This window comes from Manis javanica, chromosome 7, assembly GCF_040802235.1.
Source record: "Manis javanica isolate MJ-LG chromosome 7, MJ_LKY, whole genome shotgun sequence".
NCBI classification, from domain to species: Eukaryota; Metazoa; Chordata; class Mammalia; order Pholidota; family Manidae; genus Manis; species Manis javanica.
In genome coordinates, this window is record NC_133162.1 from 135,825,809 (window position 1) to 135,847,323 (window position 21,515).

General features: G+C 41.5%; 1 protein-coding gene across 8 annotated transcripts in view; it reads left to right on the forward strand.

The window, feature by feature from the left end:
- Window positions 1-21,269, forward strand: part of IWS1 (interacts with SUPT6H, CTD assembly factor 1) — a 35,349-nt gene extending 14,080 nt beyond the window's left edge. For 3 of the 8 annotated variants that reach the window (XM_073241641.1, XM_073241642.1, XM_073241646.1), the window contains 12 exons: window positions 812-1,757; window positions 2,827-3,013; window positions 3,870-3,927; window positions 6,024-6,121; window positions 7,303-7,453; window positions 8,295-8,377; window positions 9,482-9,611; window positions 10,483-10,600; window positions 12,268-12,379; window positions 13,120-13,176; window positions 15,820-15,931; window positions 20,897-21,269. In XM_073241641.1, coding sequence (XP_073097742.1) covers window positions 812-1,757; window positions 2,827-3,013; window positions 3,870-3,927; window positions 6,024-6,121; window positions 7,303-7,453; window positions 8,295-8,377; window positions 9,482-9,611; window positions 10,483-10,600; window positions 12,268-12,379; window positions 13,120-13,176; window positions 15,820-15,931; window positions 20,897-21,028 — 2,184 coding nt within the window. In that variant the 3' untranslated portion in view covers window positions 21,029-21,269. Of the gene's footprint in view, window positions 1-811; window positions 1,758-2,826; window positions 3,014-3,869; window positions 3,928-6,023; window positions 6,122-7,302; window positions 7,454-8,294; window positions 8,378-9,481; window positions 9,612-10,482; window positions 10,601-12,267; window positions 12,380-13,119; window positions 13,177-13,437; window positions 13,489-15,819; window positions 15,932-16,372; window positions 16,518-20,896 lie in introns of those variants that run through there. The other 5 variants (XM_073241644.1, XM_073241645.1, XM_073241648.1 and 2 more) reach the window with 4 other exon arrangements.
- The last annotated feature ends 246 nt before the right edge of the window (window positions 21,270-21,515 follow it).

Below are 21,515 nucleotides of genomic sequence, written 5' to 3' on the forward strand. Positions count from 1 at the left end.
TTTTATGTTTTTCTCTGTCAAGTTTTACCTTAAAGCATATGTTTTCAGATGACTTCCTGTAACATTGTGTGTTAGTATAGCCATGTTTTCCTAAAATAAAGCCTTTCCATCCAGGCTACTAGGTGTATGACCGAGACTCCTCCAGGCCTCCTTTTCTTGTCCTGAAAAGCACTGTTGGAGAAGTGAGTGAACTTCCAGGAGAGGGCCTAACATGGTGCTCAGCTCTTACTAGGTGCTTAACGTTGACTACCCCTCTCCTTGATGTTTGGATTCTCTTGGGAGAATATGCCCTATACTATATATTAAATTAAATTTTACAGTTTTTAAGTTAAACTTTATAGTTCTCTTCCTTAAAATAATTTTATCCTCATGAAACCCTCATAAAATTCCTATTTTAAAGAACTTGGGTATATAGTTTGCTCATATTTCTTTGAAGAATATATCTGGGAGGTAGAGTTACATGAGAAAGGTTTTGTTCTTTTCCTTTTTTTATCTGGCTCTTCAGTATATAAGTGTGTGTATTATGCATAGTTTGTCTGTACACACACATGCACACACACACTAAATAACCTGGGATATACTTTCTTTACACATTTGTTTTGTAGAAGGCCGGTTATCTTTCCCCATTTTGGGGTCCAAATCATGTTAGCCATTTCGCAAATAGATGGCCTTCTTTAAAGTGGGATGTTAAAAGGACAAGGCTTTAACATTCAAGTGTGTATATCCCTACATTTTTAAAAAACTTGAAAAATTTTAATATTTACTACTACCTGTTTGCACTTTCCTAATTTTTTCTCCCTTGGTTTTCCAGAATGAACCTAGTGATCAAGAAGATGGTCTCCACAAAAGACGTATTACAGACTCTGAGAACGACGACCCCTCAAATCCTAATGCCAGTGACTCTGAGAGCGAGGAGCTTGCAGGGCAGAAGGGCAGTGACTCTGAATCAGAAGGGCAGGCAGAGCCTCCTGCCAGTGACTCTGAGAACGAGGGTGCCAATCATCATGCGAGCGACTCTGAGAGCGAGGAGGCCCGGAAACCACCTGCCAGTGACTCTGAGAACGAGGGGCTTCTTAATGGGCATGCAAGTGACTCTGCAAACGAAGATGATGGAAAGCATCCTGCCAGCGATTCAGAGATTGAGGAGCCCCCAAAAAGTCCTGCCAGTGACTCTGAAACAGAGGATGCCCTCAGACCTCAAGTTACTGACTCCGAGAGTGAGGACCCACCGACGCACCATGCCAGTGACTCCGAAAATGAGGAGCTCCCCAAACCTCGGGTCAGCGACTCAGAGAGTGAGGAGCCTCGCAGGACTCAGGCCAGTGACTCAGAGAATGAGGAGCTTCCCAAACCCCAGATTAGTGATTCGGAAAGTGAGCCCCTGAGGAACCAGGCCAGTGATTCGGAAAATGAGGAGCTTCCCAAACCCCAAGTCAGTGACTCTGAGAGTGAGGAGCCTCCGAAGGGTCCTGCCAGTGACTCGGAAACTGAGGATGCCTCCAGGCGCCAGGAGAAGCCAGAGTCGGGTGACGACAGTGACGGGGAGAATAGGGGCGAGGGCACGGAGGCACAGGGTGACTCCTTCCACCTGGGCAGCCACAGAGACAGCAGAAGGCTTCACACTTCTGATAGCGAGGTGGAGGAAGCCAAAAGGCCAGAAGTTGACAGTGATGAGGATGAAGAAAAAGAGGGGGAGGAGAAAGTAGCGAAGCGAAAAGCTGCCGTGCTCTCTGATAGTGACGATGAAGAGAAAGCATGTAAGGAATTTGGTGGGCTGTTTATCCATAGCTTCATTTACTGTCTAAGCTTTTGACTGTGAAGTATAGTGTCTTTTTCTGGAATGTTAGATCTGTAGTCTCTCATTGAACTTGATGTTCTAAAGTATCACCGGTCTCCCCTGGTTTTCATGGGCTAGTTTTAGTATTATGTTTCCTTGGAGGTGTTCTAGCAGCAGCAGTTGCTAAGTTCTGACTTAACAGATAACCTGACTGAGTTTCAACGGGAATGTGGAGGACTTAGGTGTTTTGTGTTTGTTGGTTGAGGTGGAGGAGGGAAAGGATAATGTTTCAACCAAATGTGTGTACATGGCAGCCCAGTTGGCCCCAGTCAGCTGTGGCCCTTCCCGGCAGTTCATGTACTGGATCCCATCCAGATAGTAACTGAGCTCCCATGGGTACGTCTTCATTTGTTAAGCATAGCTGAATATACAAGTGGGAAGAAGTTTGTGAGGGGCTCGTTAGAGACTCCATGTCTCTGCGGAGTATTCCAGTCTTTGCTACCTGGGACCCATTTTGATGGACAGTCTTTTTTTACTTGATTACTGTTTTTTATGCCCTTAGTGTTTTTAGAGAAGACATATTCCCTTAAAGCCTGACAACTGTTACAGTAGAAGGGAAAAGAGGACCACACGTGTGCTAAAGGGACAGGAGAAATTCCAAACTGACCAGTGACAAGGAGCATGGGGTCCCACCCGAGAACAGCCAGGCCTTTTTTGGTTCTGCTGGTACTGGACAGCATAGCAGAAGGGATTCCAGTTCTGCATGTCAGTCGAGTCGTTTTCTGTACTCCCCCAAGGGAAAGGTAGCTATTGATGCCCCATTTTATGTTGGTGATCTCATTCTTCATCTTTGGGCCACTTTTTCCTAAGTAGTAACAGGTATTGTAAGATGACTCCGAATGAACCTTTTAGTTATTTTTTTTTTCTAAACTGTGTGTCAGGAGGCCTTTGACTTTTGCCATGTACTATCATTTTAAAGCACCTGTGTACTTAGTCATACAGTAACCATGACAGAATAAAATTAATGGTGATTTTCTTTCTTTATACAGCAAAGAAGAGTCGTGTTGTCTCTGATGCAGATGACTCTGACAGTGACATCATATCAGACGGACCAGGCAAAAGACGGAAGCCTCCAGCCTCTGACAGTGAAGAAGAAGTAGGGAAAGACTTGTCAGATAAGAAAAATGAGGAGAAGGATCTGTTCGGGAGTGACAGTGAGTCAGGGAATGAAGAAGAGTAAGTGACAGTGTAACATGACTTCTCAGGGTCACATCAGGTGGCAGAAAGGAACTTGTGTTTGGAGTTTTTTAGACTTGTATCAAGATTTCACAGTCAGGTGTAATATGATGCATCCCGCCTAATGGCATGAGTTTGAGGGGCTCCGGATTGCCACTCCTGAACCGTTGCTGTCACCTGCATCCATCATGGGTGAATCTCAGAAATACCAAGTGAAAGAAGTAGAGAGGACATGTCTGATTCAATTTAGGTGAAGTTCTAAAACAAGCAAAGCTTATCTGTGGCGGTAGGGATTACAGTGGTGGTTGGCTCTAGGATTTTGGTAGTAGGGGATTTATTAGAAAGGGCCCTTTCTTGGGAGATAGACTTGTTTTTGTGGGGTTTTTAAATTTTACATATATATGTGTTTTTTTAATAAAGGTGTTATTGATACACAATCATATAAAGGTTTCACATGAACAGCATTGTGGTTTCAACATTCAACCCATATTATCAAGTCCCACACACACACCACTGCAGTCACTGTCCATCAGCATAGTAAGATGCTATAGAGCCATCGCTTGTTTTCTCTGCTGTACTGCCTTCCCCATGACCCACCTATATTGTTATTGCTGATTATAGTGCCCCTTAAACCACTTCTCCCTCCCTCCCAGCCACAAGATGGACTTGTGTCATAGCTTGATTAGGTAATGGGTACATGAGTGTGTACTTTTGTCAAACCCATTGAAATGGATACTTAAGGCCCACACATTTTACTATACATAAATTACACCCCATCAGAAAAAGATTTTAATGGTTCCTCTGCAAATGAGAAGACAGAAATGAAATTTTTTTTTGGTATTTCCTTCTCTTCTAGAAATCTTATTGCAGACATATTTGGAGAATCTGGTGATGAAGAAGAAGAAGAATTTACAGTAAGTATAATAGAAATATTTCCTCTTTGACTATGCTTTCATTATTTGTTTTTATGATAGTGTTTCTCTCATAGATGATTCCAGTAAGTAGAAATAAATAGCTATGATGTGTTCAGTAGAAAAATCTAGACAAAGGGATTAAAAAAGTGAAAAGAATATACAAAGGCATGGAGAGAAAATGGCACGGTTGAAGTAAGGTGGGAGGGGACACAGAGGCAGTGAAAGGCACTTGCTCTGAAGAAGAAGATGTACAGAACTTATGAAACTGCTGATTCAGGCAGTGGCAGGCCAGGTAATTTGGACCAGCCTTGCTGCTAAGGACTAGAAAAGCTAGACAGAGTGTTTAAAAATCTGCTCATCATCAGAGGAAGAAGATAGAAAAGAATTACAAAGCCAAATTCCAGCAAAAGACAGAAACCTGAAAAGGTAAGCTCAGCATTTAGAACGACTTTTTCTGAAATGTTTGCCTGTTCAGGCTGAGAGACTCATAGTAGTTTTGACAGCTTCATGGCCCAGGAAACAAAATTTGGAGGTCGGCGCCTGCTGAGGTTGGGATACTCTGAAATCCCGTGTTCTGGGTTGGAACTCTTACGATTAGGGGAAACTGGAAGTAGAATATCCTTTGCTCAGATTTTAGGCCAGCTTTGAGTCATTTGCAACCTAGAGAACCGCAGTCTCAAACGTGATGATAGTGATTTTCTTGGTTCTCTGCATTTCCACATAAATTTTAAGCCAAGCTTTTGCAGAAAATACGAAGTATAGACAGCATTTTTCTGTATGTAATGAACTTGAAATAAAACAACAGTATCAGCAAACAAAACACCATTGCCCCCAGAAATGCGACTTCCTTGTTAAACAGTTCTTAGAGTAAAAAAGAAATCAGTACTTTTATTAATAAAGCAAGAGAGTGAAAATAGATGGATTTAGAGTCTAATTCAAGATGATCGAAAAATAACAAAAGTAAATCTAAGGAAGATGGGGATAATTCATTCAACAAATATTCGAGAGCCTGTATGCCAGAGATGGTCTGTACATTGTCCTTGTGGAGCTCATACTCAGTTATAAACATTGTTTCACAAAAATAAGACATATTTCTCTGGTTTGGAGAATAAATAGCAGCTTGGTTGTAGGTTCGGTTCAGTGAGAAAAACAACATACTAGGTGAACCATTGGGCTAAGTATGACATAAAGAAAGCTGTAAAGAAAAGATTGACCATTTTAATTACATAAGAATAGAAAATAATGCCTGGAAAACCTTACCATAAACAAAATCAAGCTGTATAAATGTGAGGATTGTACAGTTCCTGTCACAGAGGGCTAATTTCCCTCATTTTTAGAGATTTTCTACACCAGTGAGATAAAGATCCAACAGAAAAATGGGCAAAGGATTTTGGGGGTTCACAGAGAAAGATTTATAAACGGCTTTTTAACATGAAAAAAAGCCCAACCCTACTTACTTTAAGAAAATGCAAAGAAAACTACACAGGTGCCTTTTGCTTTCCAGCCCAGGGACTGGCAAACGGCCAGTGTCTGATAAGCCTGCACAGCAGCAGGAAGCCGGGGAAGCGGGTGCGCTCATGCTTTGCCGCTAAGACAGTTCATTGGTCTAATCTCTATGGGGTAGTTTGGCAAACACTTCACAAACTTTCAAACACACATACCTAAATGTGAGTAGGGAAATGTGTAAACAAGTTATTGGTGCAGTTACATGGCAAAATAGTCTGAAGTCTTAAAAAGAATGGGGATACTTAATGCCAATATGAATTGGTGTCCAAATTCTATTGTTAAATGTGGGTACAGTATACTGTACTGTACACAGTGTATACAGTATACCATGTATCATATGCTGCCATTTGTACAATAAAACGGGGAATTAAGTATGTAGAAGTGCTTGTATGATTGTAGGCTATTTCTGGGCTTAGGGAAACTAAGAAAGTGTCTAGAGTGGGAGGGGCTTTTGCTATATGCCTTCTGAGACCTATTTAATTTTTGTTCTGTGTGACTGTAGTATTTTAAAAATGCGAGAATTAGCAGTTTTACAGAAGAAATTCTGTTAAGGAGTTGTGGTAACCCTGGCTAACATACCCTGTTCCTAGGGTTTTAACCAAGAAGATTTGGAAGAAGAAAAAAGTGAAATACTGATTAAAGAAGCAGAAGATTCAGATTCTGATGATAACATAAAGAGAGGAAAACAGTAAGTTTAATTTTTAAAGGGATTTATTTGTTAAAGACTTTTTTTTTTTTAATGAAGATAAAGGCCATCAAACTCTGTTTTTTCTTATTTTGGCTCCTTGCTAAGTATAGGAAAGAACATGTTCCATTTTTCTCCCTTCTCCCCGCTCTCCACACAGTGCTGTCCAGAAATTACTTGCTCATGTTTTGGTTTTGTAGTTTATTCGCCCTGTGCTTAGCTCTCTTCATTTGTGGAGTGCCAGGCTCTTACTTCATATCTCACCAAGTAAGCTGTGATGAAAAATGACCTAAGAAAAAATACGTTTTTTGAGAGAAAAACTGATTTTGAAATCCAAAGGAAAACAGGCTAAAGTCCTAACTACAAATTATTACTTGATTGTATTTCACATACTTTTGCTGAAAAGGTTGGAATCTGTTCAGAAAAATCTGGTGTTGTGAAAAGTGCCAAACATCAGTTACTATTTATAGTTGTCAAGATAATGCCTTAAAAAAGTAGTTGTCGTTTTTAATACCTAGTGACATGCAAGAATTAGGCTGAATGGTTTGGCAGTATCTTTGGAAATGAAACTGTCGTGTAAATTAAGTTGTACAAGCCCTGCCGTCTCACTCTGATAGTAGTAGAGAGCAAGTTAACTCTCGTAAAGTGTAATAATGCAGGTGAACGCTCTGCAGGTTTGAAGCTCCCTGCAGGTCTGTAGGTTCCTATGTTTATCTCAAGTGCATTAGTTTTTGAGAGTTCTGCTTATCACAGAAAAGCAGCAGTTTTTCTTTTTTTTCTACTTGGGTTACATAAGATAAAAATATTCAGATAATTGAACACCACTCTATTTCCCCCACAAAAGGCAGTGCAACTAAAACTGAACTGTGGAACTGCAGGCATTGTGTCCTGAAGGAGAACTTGAAATTGGAAATGTTTCTTCTCAGACAGGTGGATGCAAGTGTGAACAGAGTATATGAAAAGCTCAGGGCTATTGGTGTTCAGCGTAGAGCAGTTGGGCCAGTATGGAAGGTGAACAGGAGACAGATCACTGTTCTTCTGAAAGCAAGTTAGAAGTGCTTATACTTTAAAAGATAAAGTAGCACTTCAGTGAGAACTAATACAGTGGGTGGTTAGCTCTGATCAAAGGAAATGTGTGTTTAAAAGGGAATTTGTATTTCACTTGATTTTGTGTTGCTGCTTAGTATGGACTTTCTGTCGGATTTTGAGATGATGTTGCAGCGGAAAAAGAGCTTGAGTGGCAAGCGCAGACGTAACCGGGATGGTGGTACTTTCATTAGTGACGCCGACGACGTTGTGAGCGCCATGATTGTCAAGATGAATGAAGCTGCAGAGGTGAGCTGGGAAACTCGAGTTTCATCTTTTCGTTTCTCCCACTGAATCAGTGTGTGGCCTTTTTTTTTTTTTAAGGTTAACCCTTGCCTAACCTACATTTCAGATACTTTGTTTTCAGTAATAAACATTTACTATTCCAAATTTTAAGAATGGAAATAAAATGAGCCTTTTTAGCTGAATGGCTTTGCTAATTTTCTGGAGGAATGATTTTGCTTATTTAAAAACCAGTTCTTGGAGAGACACTTGCTGGAGTCGTTTTGGGTCCACTTATGTGTACGTAAGATTTGTTGCAAAATAATTTAAGTGTGGCAGGAAGCGTGGGCAGCCACACAGCTGAAACAAAACTGGCCGTGTGTGTTCGTTTAAGTGTACATAACAATATGTTGTTTTCTGTGTTTAAACTTTTCCGTAATTAAAAAATAGGAAAAATGCTTGGTAAATACTGAAACTCTTCTGTAATAATTATCATACAAGCCTTCACAGCTGAAAAATTATTCCTGATGAGAAACCAAATTTTCCTAGGCATAGTTTTGTACCTTGAATGAACTTTTTGAAAACTTGACAGTTATGCCAATATTTTAAATAAGAATCATTACTCTAAATTTTTAATTGTTAAAGCTATTATACTAACAGTTTTATTTATTTCATCCCTACAGACATACAAATTTAGGGCTCTCCAAAAAGTTTATTTATTGAGTCATCCTTTGTTATAGGAAAAATCATAGTTTCTCAGAGAAATTGCCACTCTGTTTTAAAGTTTAGGGTTGTGGTGGTTATACTTCATAATTAACAATTAGTACTGCCCTCTTTTTCTTTTTTTCATCTTTTTCTTCCTGGATAGGAAGACAGACAGTTGAACAATCAGAAAAAACCAGCACTGAAAAAACTAACATTATTACCTACTGTGGTCATGCACCTTAAGAAGTAAGTATTCTGTTTCCTTGAAAATCCTTTTTCCTTTCAATGGAATGATATTTGAATTATATACTGGTGTTTGGGAAATACTACATTAATGATATTAAAGATATTAAGATATTACTAAATGATTACCTTTTATCAATACACAGAAAAAAAAATAGACTTTCCTCTCGAGTTTTTCTTAAACCTTGATGCCTGATGCAAACAAATAGCAAACTGATAGTAACGAAAGAAAACTTGGAAATCACTGATGTTGCTCTTTATAGACTGCTTCGAGCCTCGTAAAATTGGATCTGTTTTCCCAATGTGATTGAGAACAAAAAAATCCTGGCTGAGTATTTGAAATGGTTGCACAAGGCTTATATGGCCTGCTCCATGAATTATGCCATTGGTCTTTCTGGAATAAGGCCTCTTTTCTTGATAGAGCCTTGTTACCAAGCTCATTCATTGATTACTCGTATCCCTGGGTAACTGATTTCTCCTTGGAACCTAGCCATAGCTTGCTTTTGATGGCTGAAGAAATGCACTAGTATACCAGTAGTCCAGAACCTTCTGCTAGAAAATTGCTACCTCTATCCCAACAGACAAAATTATCTGTGAATGGTTTCATATATTACATGATATTGTCATGTTTTCTGTCAACATAATTGAGTCTGTATATAAATGGAATTTAAGTATCAGTGTTTCATGGGGATTTTTTCTGCTAGGAGAACAGTATTCTTGGTGTCCTGCAAAGAATAGCACAATTCTGGATTCTTTATCACCTGAAACAGTCGTAGGATCACTATTTTGATAGATCAAACCTAAATTTTTAGTTGTAACAATTAGAGCTCTTTATCCTTATGTCTGTTTCATTGATATCAGCATTAGTCTATCTTGAGTAATTTGGGTTTTCTGTTTTTAACAAATTGTCTTTACCTATCACATCTACCTGAAAGTAGGAACTAAATTTCATACCACTTTTGAAACCAATGAATAGGTGCTCAGTAAATAACATATACAAGTAACTCTTTAAAAGCAGTGTTTGAAAGCATCACTGAATATGTAAGAAAACCCAGAAGAAGCTACAATAGACCAAGGTTCATAGACTTGACTTTTTTTTTATTGCAGGCAAGACCTTAAGGAAACATTTATTGACAGTGGTGTGATGTCTGCCATCAAAGAATGGCTCTCACCTCTACCGGATCGGAGTTTGCCAGCACTGAAGATTCGAGAGGAGCTGTTAAAGATTCTGCAAGAGGTTAGAGGCAGATAATCAGACTGACTGTTCCTCATTGATTACCTAACATGGTTTGTAGTAGTATAACCTGCATTTTACCATGTAGCTATACATTGTCTCTGCCTTAGCCTGTTTAAACCCCTACCCTCAGAAGAGGGGTTTTATTAGGAACATGCCAAATCAAATGAGCATAAAAGGAAGGCTGTATAAAACTTCATCTAACTGTAATATTAAAGAAAAAAAATCTTAGAATGGCTGTGGCTTATCCGAGAAGGAAACAGTAGTGGACCTATTCTAAGGAGAACTTGAAGTAGAAAGAGCACCGACTTCAGAGTCATATAAACCTGCACTTGAGTCTTGAGGTGGCCACCCTCTGTGGTGCCTTGGAGAAGCTCCTTAACTTCTGAAGGAATTTCCAAGGAACTACTGTGTGCTCAATTTTATAATTTATAGGTATTGGCTCGTTTATTCCCAACAAACCTGCAAGGTAGGTGTACTGTCTCTATTTTACAGGTGAGGAAATAAGACTCAGAGAAGTTAAATGACTTGTCTAAGGTCATATAACTAGCGGCTCACTGTTTGGGTTCAGAATTTAGGCCTATTTGATTCTGAAGCCTGTGCTGACTTGTGTTAAACTGTTAACCTCTGGGTGTGCTTAGTTATACTTTCTTACATTGTGAAGTTTTACTTTGACTCAGTGGAAATTCTGAACTCTCAACTCAAAAATACACAAAGTCTCTTTGTAGTCAATGTTTATAGATCCTGAAAATGGAATTTTTTGTTTTTTCTGTTCCATACTGTGAATGAACCCAGGCTTGGAGGTATTCTAGAATAGATGGCAGGACTCCCAGCCGCTGAGTGATGACGTGCGTGTGTGTGTTTGTGTCCCCAGCTCCCTAGTGTGAGCCAGGAGACCCTGAAGCACAGCGGGATCGGACGGGCAGTGATGTACCTCTACAAGCACCCCAAGGAGTCACGGCCCAACAAGGACATGGCGGGGAAGCTCATCAGTATGTACATTCTGCTTTTTGTTTGTTGTACTTATGTGTGTAGACAGACATGTATATGTACAGTCTATCGTGTTTTTTACCGATATTCATTTAAAAGGAGTCAGTGAATTGAAAGTTTTTGATAATTTCTTTCAGGTACCAGCTTTTTTCCCTTAGACTTACAGCACTCCTCAGTATATTTAAGTATGCTGTCCAGTATTAAATATAGCAGGTAAAAATGGTACCTTTTCTAACTGAGGATCAAGATCATACAGAGGGGCGCAGTTAGAGTGCAGGCGCCAGAGTCAGTCATGCCTGGGTTCAGATCCTAAACTCACCACCTAGTTTACTGTGTATCTTAGGGCTAGTGATTCCAGCTCTAAGCCTTGGTTTTCTCTTCAGTAAAAGAGAGCGCGATGTGTTAATTTGGGTTATCATAAAGAGTAGATGAGAGGGTATATGTAAAGCGCAGTGCCTGGCACACAGTAGGTCCTCAGATGTTAGCAGCTGCCACCGCCAGTACCTGTATAGTGTTCTCCAGAGCTTCCACGTGTTCTTACCGAGTGAGGCCAGAGACGCCTAGAGGGCCTGGCTGAGGCTCACTGAAGTGCATCTGTCAGCTGCTGTATCATTCATGAAATTTCCATTTTAGGATGGAAAACTGATTTCATCCTCCTTAGCTTTCCTGTGTTCTATGTTAGAAAGAAATTTTTTAAATTTCAAGGCTACATCAAAAAAGTAACTACTACTCTATCTAAATATAGTAATTATTTTTCTGTTGGATTTTTGAGATTATCAAAAGCTTTTAGAGAAACTAAAATTTTTTTTATAAACTAGAGGAATTTGTACACCTTTGTGCTGGTTACTAATCTGCAGTTTACTGCCTGTTAAATGATAAACTTTTGATGCTTTCATGCAGTGGTTTGCAAATCTTTTTGCCCTGGGTTAAGAGAAATAGTAGGATGTTCCCAGTGGCATCCATGACTTTGTCCAGGGGTGGGATTGGCAGTAAAGTTTTTAAAGATACGCAGACCCCCTGAGACTCCCTGCTTCCTTCTTGGTCTGACAGCACCTGTGTTCTGTCCGTGAAGGCCCTCTGCTGGGCTGATAGTGTGTGAAGCGCAGGAGCAAGCTACGTAACGTCTCAGCACAAAAGCTTCCGCCAGCATCTCTGGATGTTCTGACCGAGTGAGCGGTGGGCGTGTAGGACATTTTCTCACAGTTACCTTAGCAGCTCTCTAGACTTCAACTCTCCACCTGTACTGTTAAAGTATAATTTTTAAAGATTCAGACCATCTGACAAGTAATAAGGGGGCTTGTTTTGGTTAGAATAGGAAAGTAGAAGAATTTCAAGACTGTCTATTTTCAGAAAATTTAAAAACTAGGCTGTCTTTATGAAATATTAACACAGCTAGTTAGGGACTATCAGTGTGAGTCAGATGTTAGTTTCTTAAAGCCTGTGGCGATTATGGGTTTAAATGACCTTTTATATGAAATTTTCTGAAACAGCTGGAACTAGTTATGCTACCAATACTATGCAGTTTATCCTATAAATAGTCCTGAAATAAATCTTCAAGGAAAGAATATTCTGAAAGCCTAGAGTATGACATCACTGGTGTGTCTATTTCAAGGATTGGTGGAAGGAACGCTACTTTGTGAGGTAAATAACTGACTTTTCCTCACTACAGATGAGTGGTCTCGGCCCATATTCGGTCTCACATCGAACTACAAAGGAATGACCAGAGAAGAGAGGGAGCAGCGAGACCTGGAGCAGATGCCTCAGCGGCGGCGAGTGAGCAGGTGGGAGGGCGTGGGGCGCACAGCACCCACGTGCTGGCTCAGTCTCTGTGAATGAGGGTGAGCAGGTGGGAGGGCGTGGGGCGCACAGCACCCACGTGCTGGCTCAGTCTCTGTGAATGAGGGTGAGCAGGTGGGAGGGCGTGGGGCGCACAGCACCCACGTGCTGGCTCAGTCTCTGTGAATGAGGGTGAGCAGGTGGGAGGGCGTGGGGCGCACACCGCCCATGTGCTGGCTCAGTCTCTGTGAATGAGAGTGTTCAGAGGCCTGCAGGGTGGGGTCTTGTCTTTCCTCAGCTTGATATGTCTGTGTAGTTCGTGACTTTTGTCCACAACCTCCCAGACTTCTCTCGTTTGATCTGATGGGATGTGGCCTCTGCCATGTGTCCAGAGGTTGCTTATGTTGTTCCAGCCACTTGCAGAAACCCTCTGTTTCTCAGCCTCATTTCCACATTCTTAAGAGAAAAAAAAGCTACTGGTTCAGTTTGTGTCAGTGAACTAGAGTTGCCTCCAGGATGGCAGGGTCATAAAGTTACTAACACGCAGTTACTGTCACCGTAATGCAGGCTGGCATGCAGACCATCACTGTGAAAATCAATAGTAGTTTACAAGATAAGGAATTAGTTTCCTGACCCACTGTAAAGGACCTGATTGTGGTCTAAGAAAGATATTACACTCTGCTCCTTTTTTCTTAGTTATAAGGTTCTAACATTCCTAGTATCTCATTGATTACTTTTTCCCCAGCACTGGTGGTCAGACACCCCGAAGAGACCTGGAAAAGGTGCTGACAGGAGAGGAAAAGTAAGATTTCTGTGTTACTTTTTCTTCTTAGACTATATAGGGAATGTTCTGCCTGCTGCTTTAAGAAAAATAGCAAGTGATGTTCACATTGGCAGGATAATTTTCATTAAAACTATCCACAAAACATATTGGGTGCTCTGGGGAATATAAGAAGTTTGAGAAATAGTTCGTTAAATTAAGATTTTGTTGCTGCTAGCTATATACTAGACTGCATTAAGCTGTGGGCATCAAAATCGATTTAACAATAGTCCATGCTCTCAGTCTTTAGAGGAATCACGCAGGCGAAGGGGAGCACGTAAACAAAGATGCGAGGTAAGCATGCAAGGCCCGTTCTAGGAATAGCCAGCAGACTGGCGTGGTGGGCATAGTGTGGTCGTGGTGAAGGTAGAGAGGGTAGAAGATAATGTTGAAATGTATATGTGGACCAAATTTTGAAGGGCTTTTCAGTCAAAATGGGGAAGTTTTGCTTCTCTTTGTGATTCCATAGAAAGTTCTGAAGCATGGACTGGAGTCATCGGAGCTGATGTGGATTGCTGATGTTGGTAGCATGGAGAACAGAGGAACTGAGGCAGAGATAGTTACACTGAGGCAGTAATGGGAAGCAGAAGGTTGAGAAGACAAAGGGCGTATTTGCCAGGTGGTGACTTAGTGGGCAGGGGATAGGCTGGAGTTGAGATGCCAACCAAAACTGTAGCCCAAGTAACTGAGATGATGGTGTTACCATTTACAAAAATGGAGAACAGATTTGAGGACATAGCTGAGTTCTGTTTTGAGCATATTAAATGAGAGATGCCTAATGAGATATTCCTGTAAGTATCATGGATCTAGAACTTGGAATTTGGCTAGAGACACAGTTTTGATAGTAACTTCCATAGAAAAGATCTTGAATCAAGAAAGTGTAGACTAAGAAATGAACTGAACAACTTGGAAAAGGGGTGTAGCCAATGACGGTGAGCCAGCGGACACAGTGCTAATGTGGGAAGGGGACCTAGAGAAGAGTGAGGCCGCGCTGGAGGGGCCGTGGCCAAGGGCATGGGCGCTTTGCAGGCGCTGCAGAGGCTTGGTGTGCTGAGCGCCAGCCGTCCAGCAGTGCCCAGATGGCAGGAGCAGAGCCGGAGATGAGCTGAAGGGAATAGACTTATTCAGAGGTATGGCCATGAGGCAGATGGTAGCTTCAGGGGGGGAAATAAGAGCTACAGGAAATTTTCTTGGGCTAGCCAGTTTATTTTTGTACATGAAGGTTATAGAAGATTGATGTTAGGAATGGATTAAACTGTATAGGACAATGGAAACAATCTAGAATTTTTTATCCTTCCTCTCCCTCCGCACCCCCAGATACACATAAACCCACTCTTCATTTACTGCTAGAATGGATAGTTACCTCAAGGTTGATGATTTGAATGTCTGGGCATCGTCACATAGGCTTTACAAGGTGGTTCTCGAAATCGTGCATAAAAGTCGCTCTGTGTGACTCCACCGGGAAGGATGCGTAGAGACTAGACCCTCATGCATTTCCGTGGGTGAGGTGGTAGAGCTGCTCTGCAAAACAGTCTGGCAGTTTCTTAGGAGCTAAACATGCAGCCGCCACGTGCGGCCTAGCACCTGCACTCTTGGGCATTTATCCCAGAGAAGTGTAAGCCTACGCCTGTTCAAAGCCCATGTGTGGATGTTCGGCTTGATTCATAGTCGCCCCACACTGGAAACACCCTTCAGCAAGAGAACAGTCAGACAGAAGCAGGGCCCATCCGTGCCGTAGAGCACCGCTCTGCAAAGAGAAGGAACAGTGTGCTGACAGGTGGACAACTTGGGTAGATCCTCAAGGGCATCAGGGTTAGTGGATAAAGCCAATTTTGAAAGGTTACATTGTATATTATTCCATTCATAGAACATGCCAAAATTAGAGAAACAAACAGATTTGTGGTCACCACGTGTTAGGGAGTGGGCAAATGGGGTAGGGGGGTGGACGTGTTTATAAAAGGACAACAGGAGGCACCCTTGTGGATACACAAACCTACACATCTGATAAAATTGCATAAAACCAAGTACAAGTCAGTGCATGTAAAACCAGGGGAGTATAGGTAAAAACCGACAGCTCACATCGCCGTCAGTCCCGGTTGTGAGGTGGGGGCTGTGTGGCACGTGCACTGTAGTTTTGCATATCGTCATCATTGGAAGAGACACTGGATCACTCTGTTATTTCTTAAAACTGCATATGAATCTGTAATTGTCTCAAAAATTTTTTTAAAACAAAAATTATATGTGCAAAACACATAAAGTACTTTACAAGCATACTTTTGGGAGCTCATTTGACTACCCCATTTTTCAGCTCACAACTGACTCCAAGAGTTGCTCCTCTAGACCAGAGAAACTAGGGTTCAGAGTCCTGATGAGGAACCAGCCTGGGAAAGGAGAGAGGTGTGACTGTATCTGAAACTGCGGCAGGAAAGGAATCCTGAAAGTGCAGAGGAGGTTGGCTTTGGGAGGGAAGTTGAGGTGTTGGCACAGAGAGCTGAGAGCTGAGGCCAGCTAAGCCAGCAGTGGGCGGCCTCGCTGACATGGGGAGGCCATTGGAGGTTGGAAGCAGCTGGATGGGATGCCCCGTGGGGTTGCTACGTAAGCAGCATGTCTTCTGTCCATTCTCAGGGCTCTTAGACCTGGAGATCCTGGATTCTGTGCGCGTGCGAGGGTCCCCATGCCCTCAAACAAGGACTATGTTGTCAGGCCCAAGTGGAATGTGGAAATGGAGTCATCCAGGGTAAGCAAGCCCGGGGACAGCAAGGTGGACCTCAGATACAGGTGGCTGTGTTGTCTTTGTCTTTGCATTTAATAACCCTTACAGCTCTTGAGGTTTGAAGAGCCGTTTCCTAGTCTCCCAGCTAGCCAGGCCATTCCTTACTCAGGGGCTTTACCTCAGACTTAATAGCAACAGTACTGAGCAGGAACTTTCTTTTTATTAATACCTTTATTTGAGTGGCATCCTGAAACCTGGAGTGTTCTGATATATTTTTTAGAACCATGAGAAACAGAACTCGCTTCTGCAGTCTATCCCTCCCTTTCTCCTCACCTATTTGAAGTAGAATTCTGTGGTGAAATATTTAGTGTAGACACTGCCTCTGTCATCATTGTAAATACTACTCAGTGATCTTCATTGCTTCTCAGTAATCTGTTTTATTCTCCATTCAAACTATTCTTCTAGCCTGGTATTCTTAAAAAGGGCCTAAGCCGCTTGGAAAAGCATAAGAGACGATTTGCAGAACAGAAACGACTCAGCCAAGTGCACCGTACTGTCCAGTTCAGCATTGAAGGCAACAGGATGCCCCTGTAGGCCCAGCCCTACCAGAGTATGTCCGGGAGGTATCCCCAGGGAAGCATGCTCTCTGCATGGGTTGAATTGTCCGCAGCCAGAGTGGAAACAAGTGTGTGTGTGCTTTCTTAACCAGAAAAGGCCAGGCCCACTTTGAGTTTCTGAAATAATGGCCCTAACAGGCACTTAGTGAGTGACACTTGAGTTCTCTTGACTATTTAGAAATTGGTATGTACGTACCTTCCTTTATCAGTACCCTAGAGACTAATTGATAATTACTTCCCCGATCAGCATTTAGGTCTTTCTGACTAGTACCCAGTTTTATTAAAAAGACTTTTGTTAGGACCAAGACCCTAGTGGTCTGTATTATAGGCATGGAAGCCGGTTAGGAGCTTCTCAGTGGAAGGGAGGAAGGAGGCTGCTTTCCCTAGTGTCAACGGCCCAGCAAGTGCATTTCAGGACCCACTGCCTTACATCAAATGTTTAGAAGATACATTGTTTTTTAGGAGATACATTTTGACTAATATGTATTCAGGACATGGTCATAAATGAAACAAACATTTATTGAGCCATTTAAAAAGCCAGACTCACCTGTGCGCTGCTCAGGAGTGGCCTCTTTGTTGCAGGTGCCCTGTACTGATGTGCTGCCTGCCTTCTGTGACCTCTCCTTGACCCCTGCTTGGCAGCTTATTTCCATAGACTGTGCTCACTTTCCAGGTCTCTCTGCTACTGAGCCACTACCAGTACGAAGCATGCTTTCATGTTTACTGAGATGAATGAAGGACAGAGGAGCATGAGTTCAGTGCCAAAAACTGCTATACAGTTCACCCTTGAACCGCACAGGGGTCAGGGACACTCACAGCACCCCACCCCGCCCCCCGTGTGCAGCTGAAAATTCACATACAACTTTTGACTCCCCCAAAACTTAACTACTAGTAGTCTACTGTTGGTTTTGTGGTAGTAAATGTTAAAATAGAGTAATACCTATGTATATTTTATGCATTCATGATATATGTAACTTTAAAAAATTTTTTTTCAGTATTTCTAGGCTATACAGTTGGGAGAGTTTTTTCAAATTGTCACAAATCTCAAAATTTTCCAGTATATTTGTTGAAAAAAATCTGTGTAAGTGGATGATGCAGTTCAAACCCATTTTGTTCAAGGGCTAGCTGTACTTTCCTTTTTTCTTACTTTCATCCAAATCCATGTACCTTGATATCCCTTCTCACCGGTTTCTTTTTACATTTACTTTTTTCACTGTCTCTACTCTTTTTTTTATCCCTCTTTTATAATACTTTTTCTTCCTCAGCACACTTATTTTTGAGAATTGAAAATTACAATATGGCAAAGAAAATGTAATAAAGAAAATTAGTGGCCAGACTGCTTCAGAAGAAACCTTGTGTCCTGAAGTGCAGGGCCTGTCTGCTCGCGTTGCCGGTTCCCCCTCCCAGGAGGTGATGGGAAGGTGGGCAGCGGTGGGCAGCGGGGGCCCAGCATGAGGAGAGGGAGGTTCAGGCAGAGTTCCTTTTCTTCATCCCCAGCATTCCAAGGCCATAGTGTGTAGATGCTCATCTAGGCTTGAGTCTGGCTTATAGAGCTCTGTTTAAAAAAAAAAATGAGGCATGGTTTAGGGGCTGGTGACCCCATGTTAGATTTCCATGTTATTTTCCTGAAAACACTTGACGCTGTTCCCTCCCTGTTGGGGAAGATTCCTTGCACACTCACTCCGGGCTTCCACAGGCACAGACAGTGAGCATTACTAGGAAACATTTTCCAAGAAGAAAATTAGAGTGAGTAAATGGCTTTCAAGTGAAAGTTTGTTTTAAATGTCATTTGACTTCTTGAAATTACATGAATAAATATAAAATGCTATAGAATAAATCTATTCCCAAAGTCCTACTTTTCCTCTAAGTCACCACTGTTAATAACTTGATGTGTTAAATATATTTCTAACAATTCTTAAAATCTAATTTTTTCTGGTTAATAATTGTAGAAAATGTGAGATCATAAAGAGAAAAGTCACCATTCAAAAGCAATTTGATACAAGTTTTGCTTTTTTTTCTACTGATACTTTAATATAGTCAAAATTATACTGTATTTAATTTTGATCACTTCCCCTCATTAAACCACCATGTAGACTTACCATTTATAATGGCTGCATAATAGTCTGTCATGTGAATATATAATTTGTTTATTCATTCCTCTCTGGTTTCTCATTTTTCACTCCTAAATAATGCAGTGACCTACATGCATTATATGTTTATATGTTAATTTATTCTGTGGAATATTTTTAAGATAACACTAAATGACAAAAGCAATGTATGTTTTTTATATAAACTTTTAAGTACAGAAAGCACAAATAAAATTAATGTCACTTATAATCCCACCTCACCTTAACAACAATAGTGGCTTATATCTTTTTGGTCCTTTTTATATGTGTATATAAATATTATTACTGGTTGGGGGTTTTGTTTTGTTTTTAACTTTTAAGCTAAATTGTGATCATATTCTTTTATACCTTACTGGATCTGTGTTTCACTTAACATGGTAAAAATTCATTTGAGTAAACATTCTTCAGTGACTTAATATATGTCATAGTATATTTGTGCCATGATTTTTTAAGCAAACCCATCCTGCTAATCTTAAGCTACTTACAGTATTCTACTGTTGAAACAGTGCATCATGTATACTTTTACTGTCCTTAAGTAAAAGTTGATGAATCAGGAGAGAGGTAGTTCCACTTCGTGTGTTAGGTACTGTGTTCTGTGGGTTTTCAGGCTTGGGTCACTAGGCATCTGGCAGCTGTAGGTCTCGTGAGCTGGAGCTGGGAGCAGCGAGCACCACCTGGGTGTGCCCGTTTGCTGAAGCTAGAGGGCTCAGGCTGTCAGAGAAGACCCCAGGGGTGGGCAAGGAGAACTCCAGGCTGGCGTGGAGAGCTGCTGGGACAGCAGAGATCTGAGCAGGGAAGGCTTCCAATAAGGACTGACTGCAAGTTCTAAAAATCAGGGCACACTGAAAGGAAGTTAGATATTTGGGACTGTCCAGGAAATCTGGGGTATTCAGTAAAGTGATAGTAACATAGCTCTTTCTCATCTGATTTTGTGCTTGGAGAACCAGTGCCGAGTATTAACATCGCTATAAAATAATACGTGGCATTGGGATTTTCCCAGAAAGTCTAGGCTGGATGATCAACGTGGCTCTCGTTGAAGACTGACTTGGTTCCTTGCTCAGATCTGAGGTGAAGCTGAGACCGGAGTGCGATAAGACTTAGGAGGCTCCCCGACACAAAACAACTGCACCACATTGGTGCCAGCCCTGGAGCATCTCCTGACCTGGCCATAGTTTAGCAGTCCTTGACTTGAGCTTCCTAGGTGACTCGGTAGTGGACAGCTGGAGAGAAGAGTTAGAAAAAGCCATCTTTCTAAGCTCTCAACATTATGAAGGATCAGAGCTGGTGGCACCATAGGCAGCAGGAAGAGTCTGCCCTTACCTTTGAATGGCAGCAGACCTTTTCAGCATTTCTAGCAGGTGTCAATTTCTTGGAGCACATCTTTTCAACATATATGCAGTCTTTTCAGAATATAAAAGAAAGGACCCAACAACCAAACCTTTAAATACAGAGAGCAAGCAGGAAAAGATGCAAGAGGTAATAGGCCACTGGATGAAGAGACCAACTTTTCTTTGTGTGTCATGTGTACTAATTTAACACAAATCTAATTGATGACAAAGTTGTAGCAATAATAGTAGTAACTGATGCTTATTTTGAGCACAGACTGTGTGCTGGCCCCTGCTCCTGTCTGACAGTTACCTCACTACTTCTCCCAGCAGTCCTGAGAGAAGTGCCGACCAGGCGCATGACTTGCCTGTGGTCGCGGACCCTGCTGAGGGAAAGCAGGCGTTCACCCCAAGTCTGAAGCGAGAGCTCCAGCACCTCATGGGTTCGCTTTACTAATCCTATAACCTTGCTCGCTATGCTTAAGGATCTTTCCTCAGATGGCCAGCCCTCCCCTGGAAGATCATTATTCTGTGTGCCAGCACTGTTCAGAGGTGCACCTGTCAAGTGGTCAACTCCTCGCTTGGTCTTTTTTGGAAAAGCAGTCAAAATGTAATCTGATGGAATTGGGGATCATGCTTTCAACTTTTTCCCTTTCTCTCATCTAGGAGATTTCTGTGGACTGAGGCAAAACTTAAAAATAAGGCTCACACGACACCAAAATTGTCCTTCATTGAGTTTCATATGTTTCTCTAATACTGCTGAGTACACTTGCTCTGCTTTTCTTGAGGTCACCAAAGCATAGTCTGGTTATGCCAGAGCTAGGAACTCTTCTAAATGCTGACTTCAGATAAAAGAAGATCAAAGACAAAACTAGACGTGGATTTCAATAATTTGCTCTTTAATTTTTACCCCACCCTTAGTTTCAGGGGACCTCCAAGAAGGGTATCAGTCGGCTGGATAAACAGATGAGAAAGTTCACAGATATCAGGAAAAAAAGCAGATCTGCACACGCAGTGAAAATCAGCATCGAGGGCAATAAAATGCCATTGTGACCTTACCTGGGATGTGTCCCCATCTCTTCTCTCAGAAATGCGCAATGGACTCTTTGGAGAAAGAACATGATATTTTAAAAAATAATTTTTTTAACGTATCTGTAAATGGTTCCACTTGTATCAATGTTGTCGTGACTTGGGTTCCTCTCAGTTGTATTTAAAACCATTTGTTGTGTACTTTGTACAGAAGAATACTGCTCATACTTCTATAAGCTTTACACAATAAATGCCATTCTGGTTTTGGGGGCTGTCTCTTCATTGTCTTAGAGGATGCGTTCTCAGTGGGTGTGAAAATTGGTTCATGATAAGTGAAAAACACATCTGATGATGAGCAGTTTGTGACCCTTCAAAGTTCAACTGCTCAGCTGTGTATAATGAAAAATTTGGTCTCTGACCCAGGTTCCTGTGGAGCTTCTAAAACCCTTGTCTCCTGAGTGATATGAATGGCTTTGTGATGCTAATGAGGTGACTCCCCTAGGCCTAGACT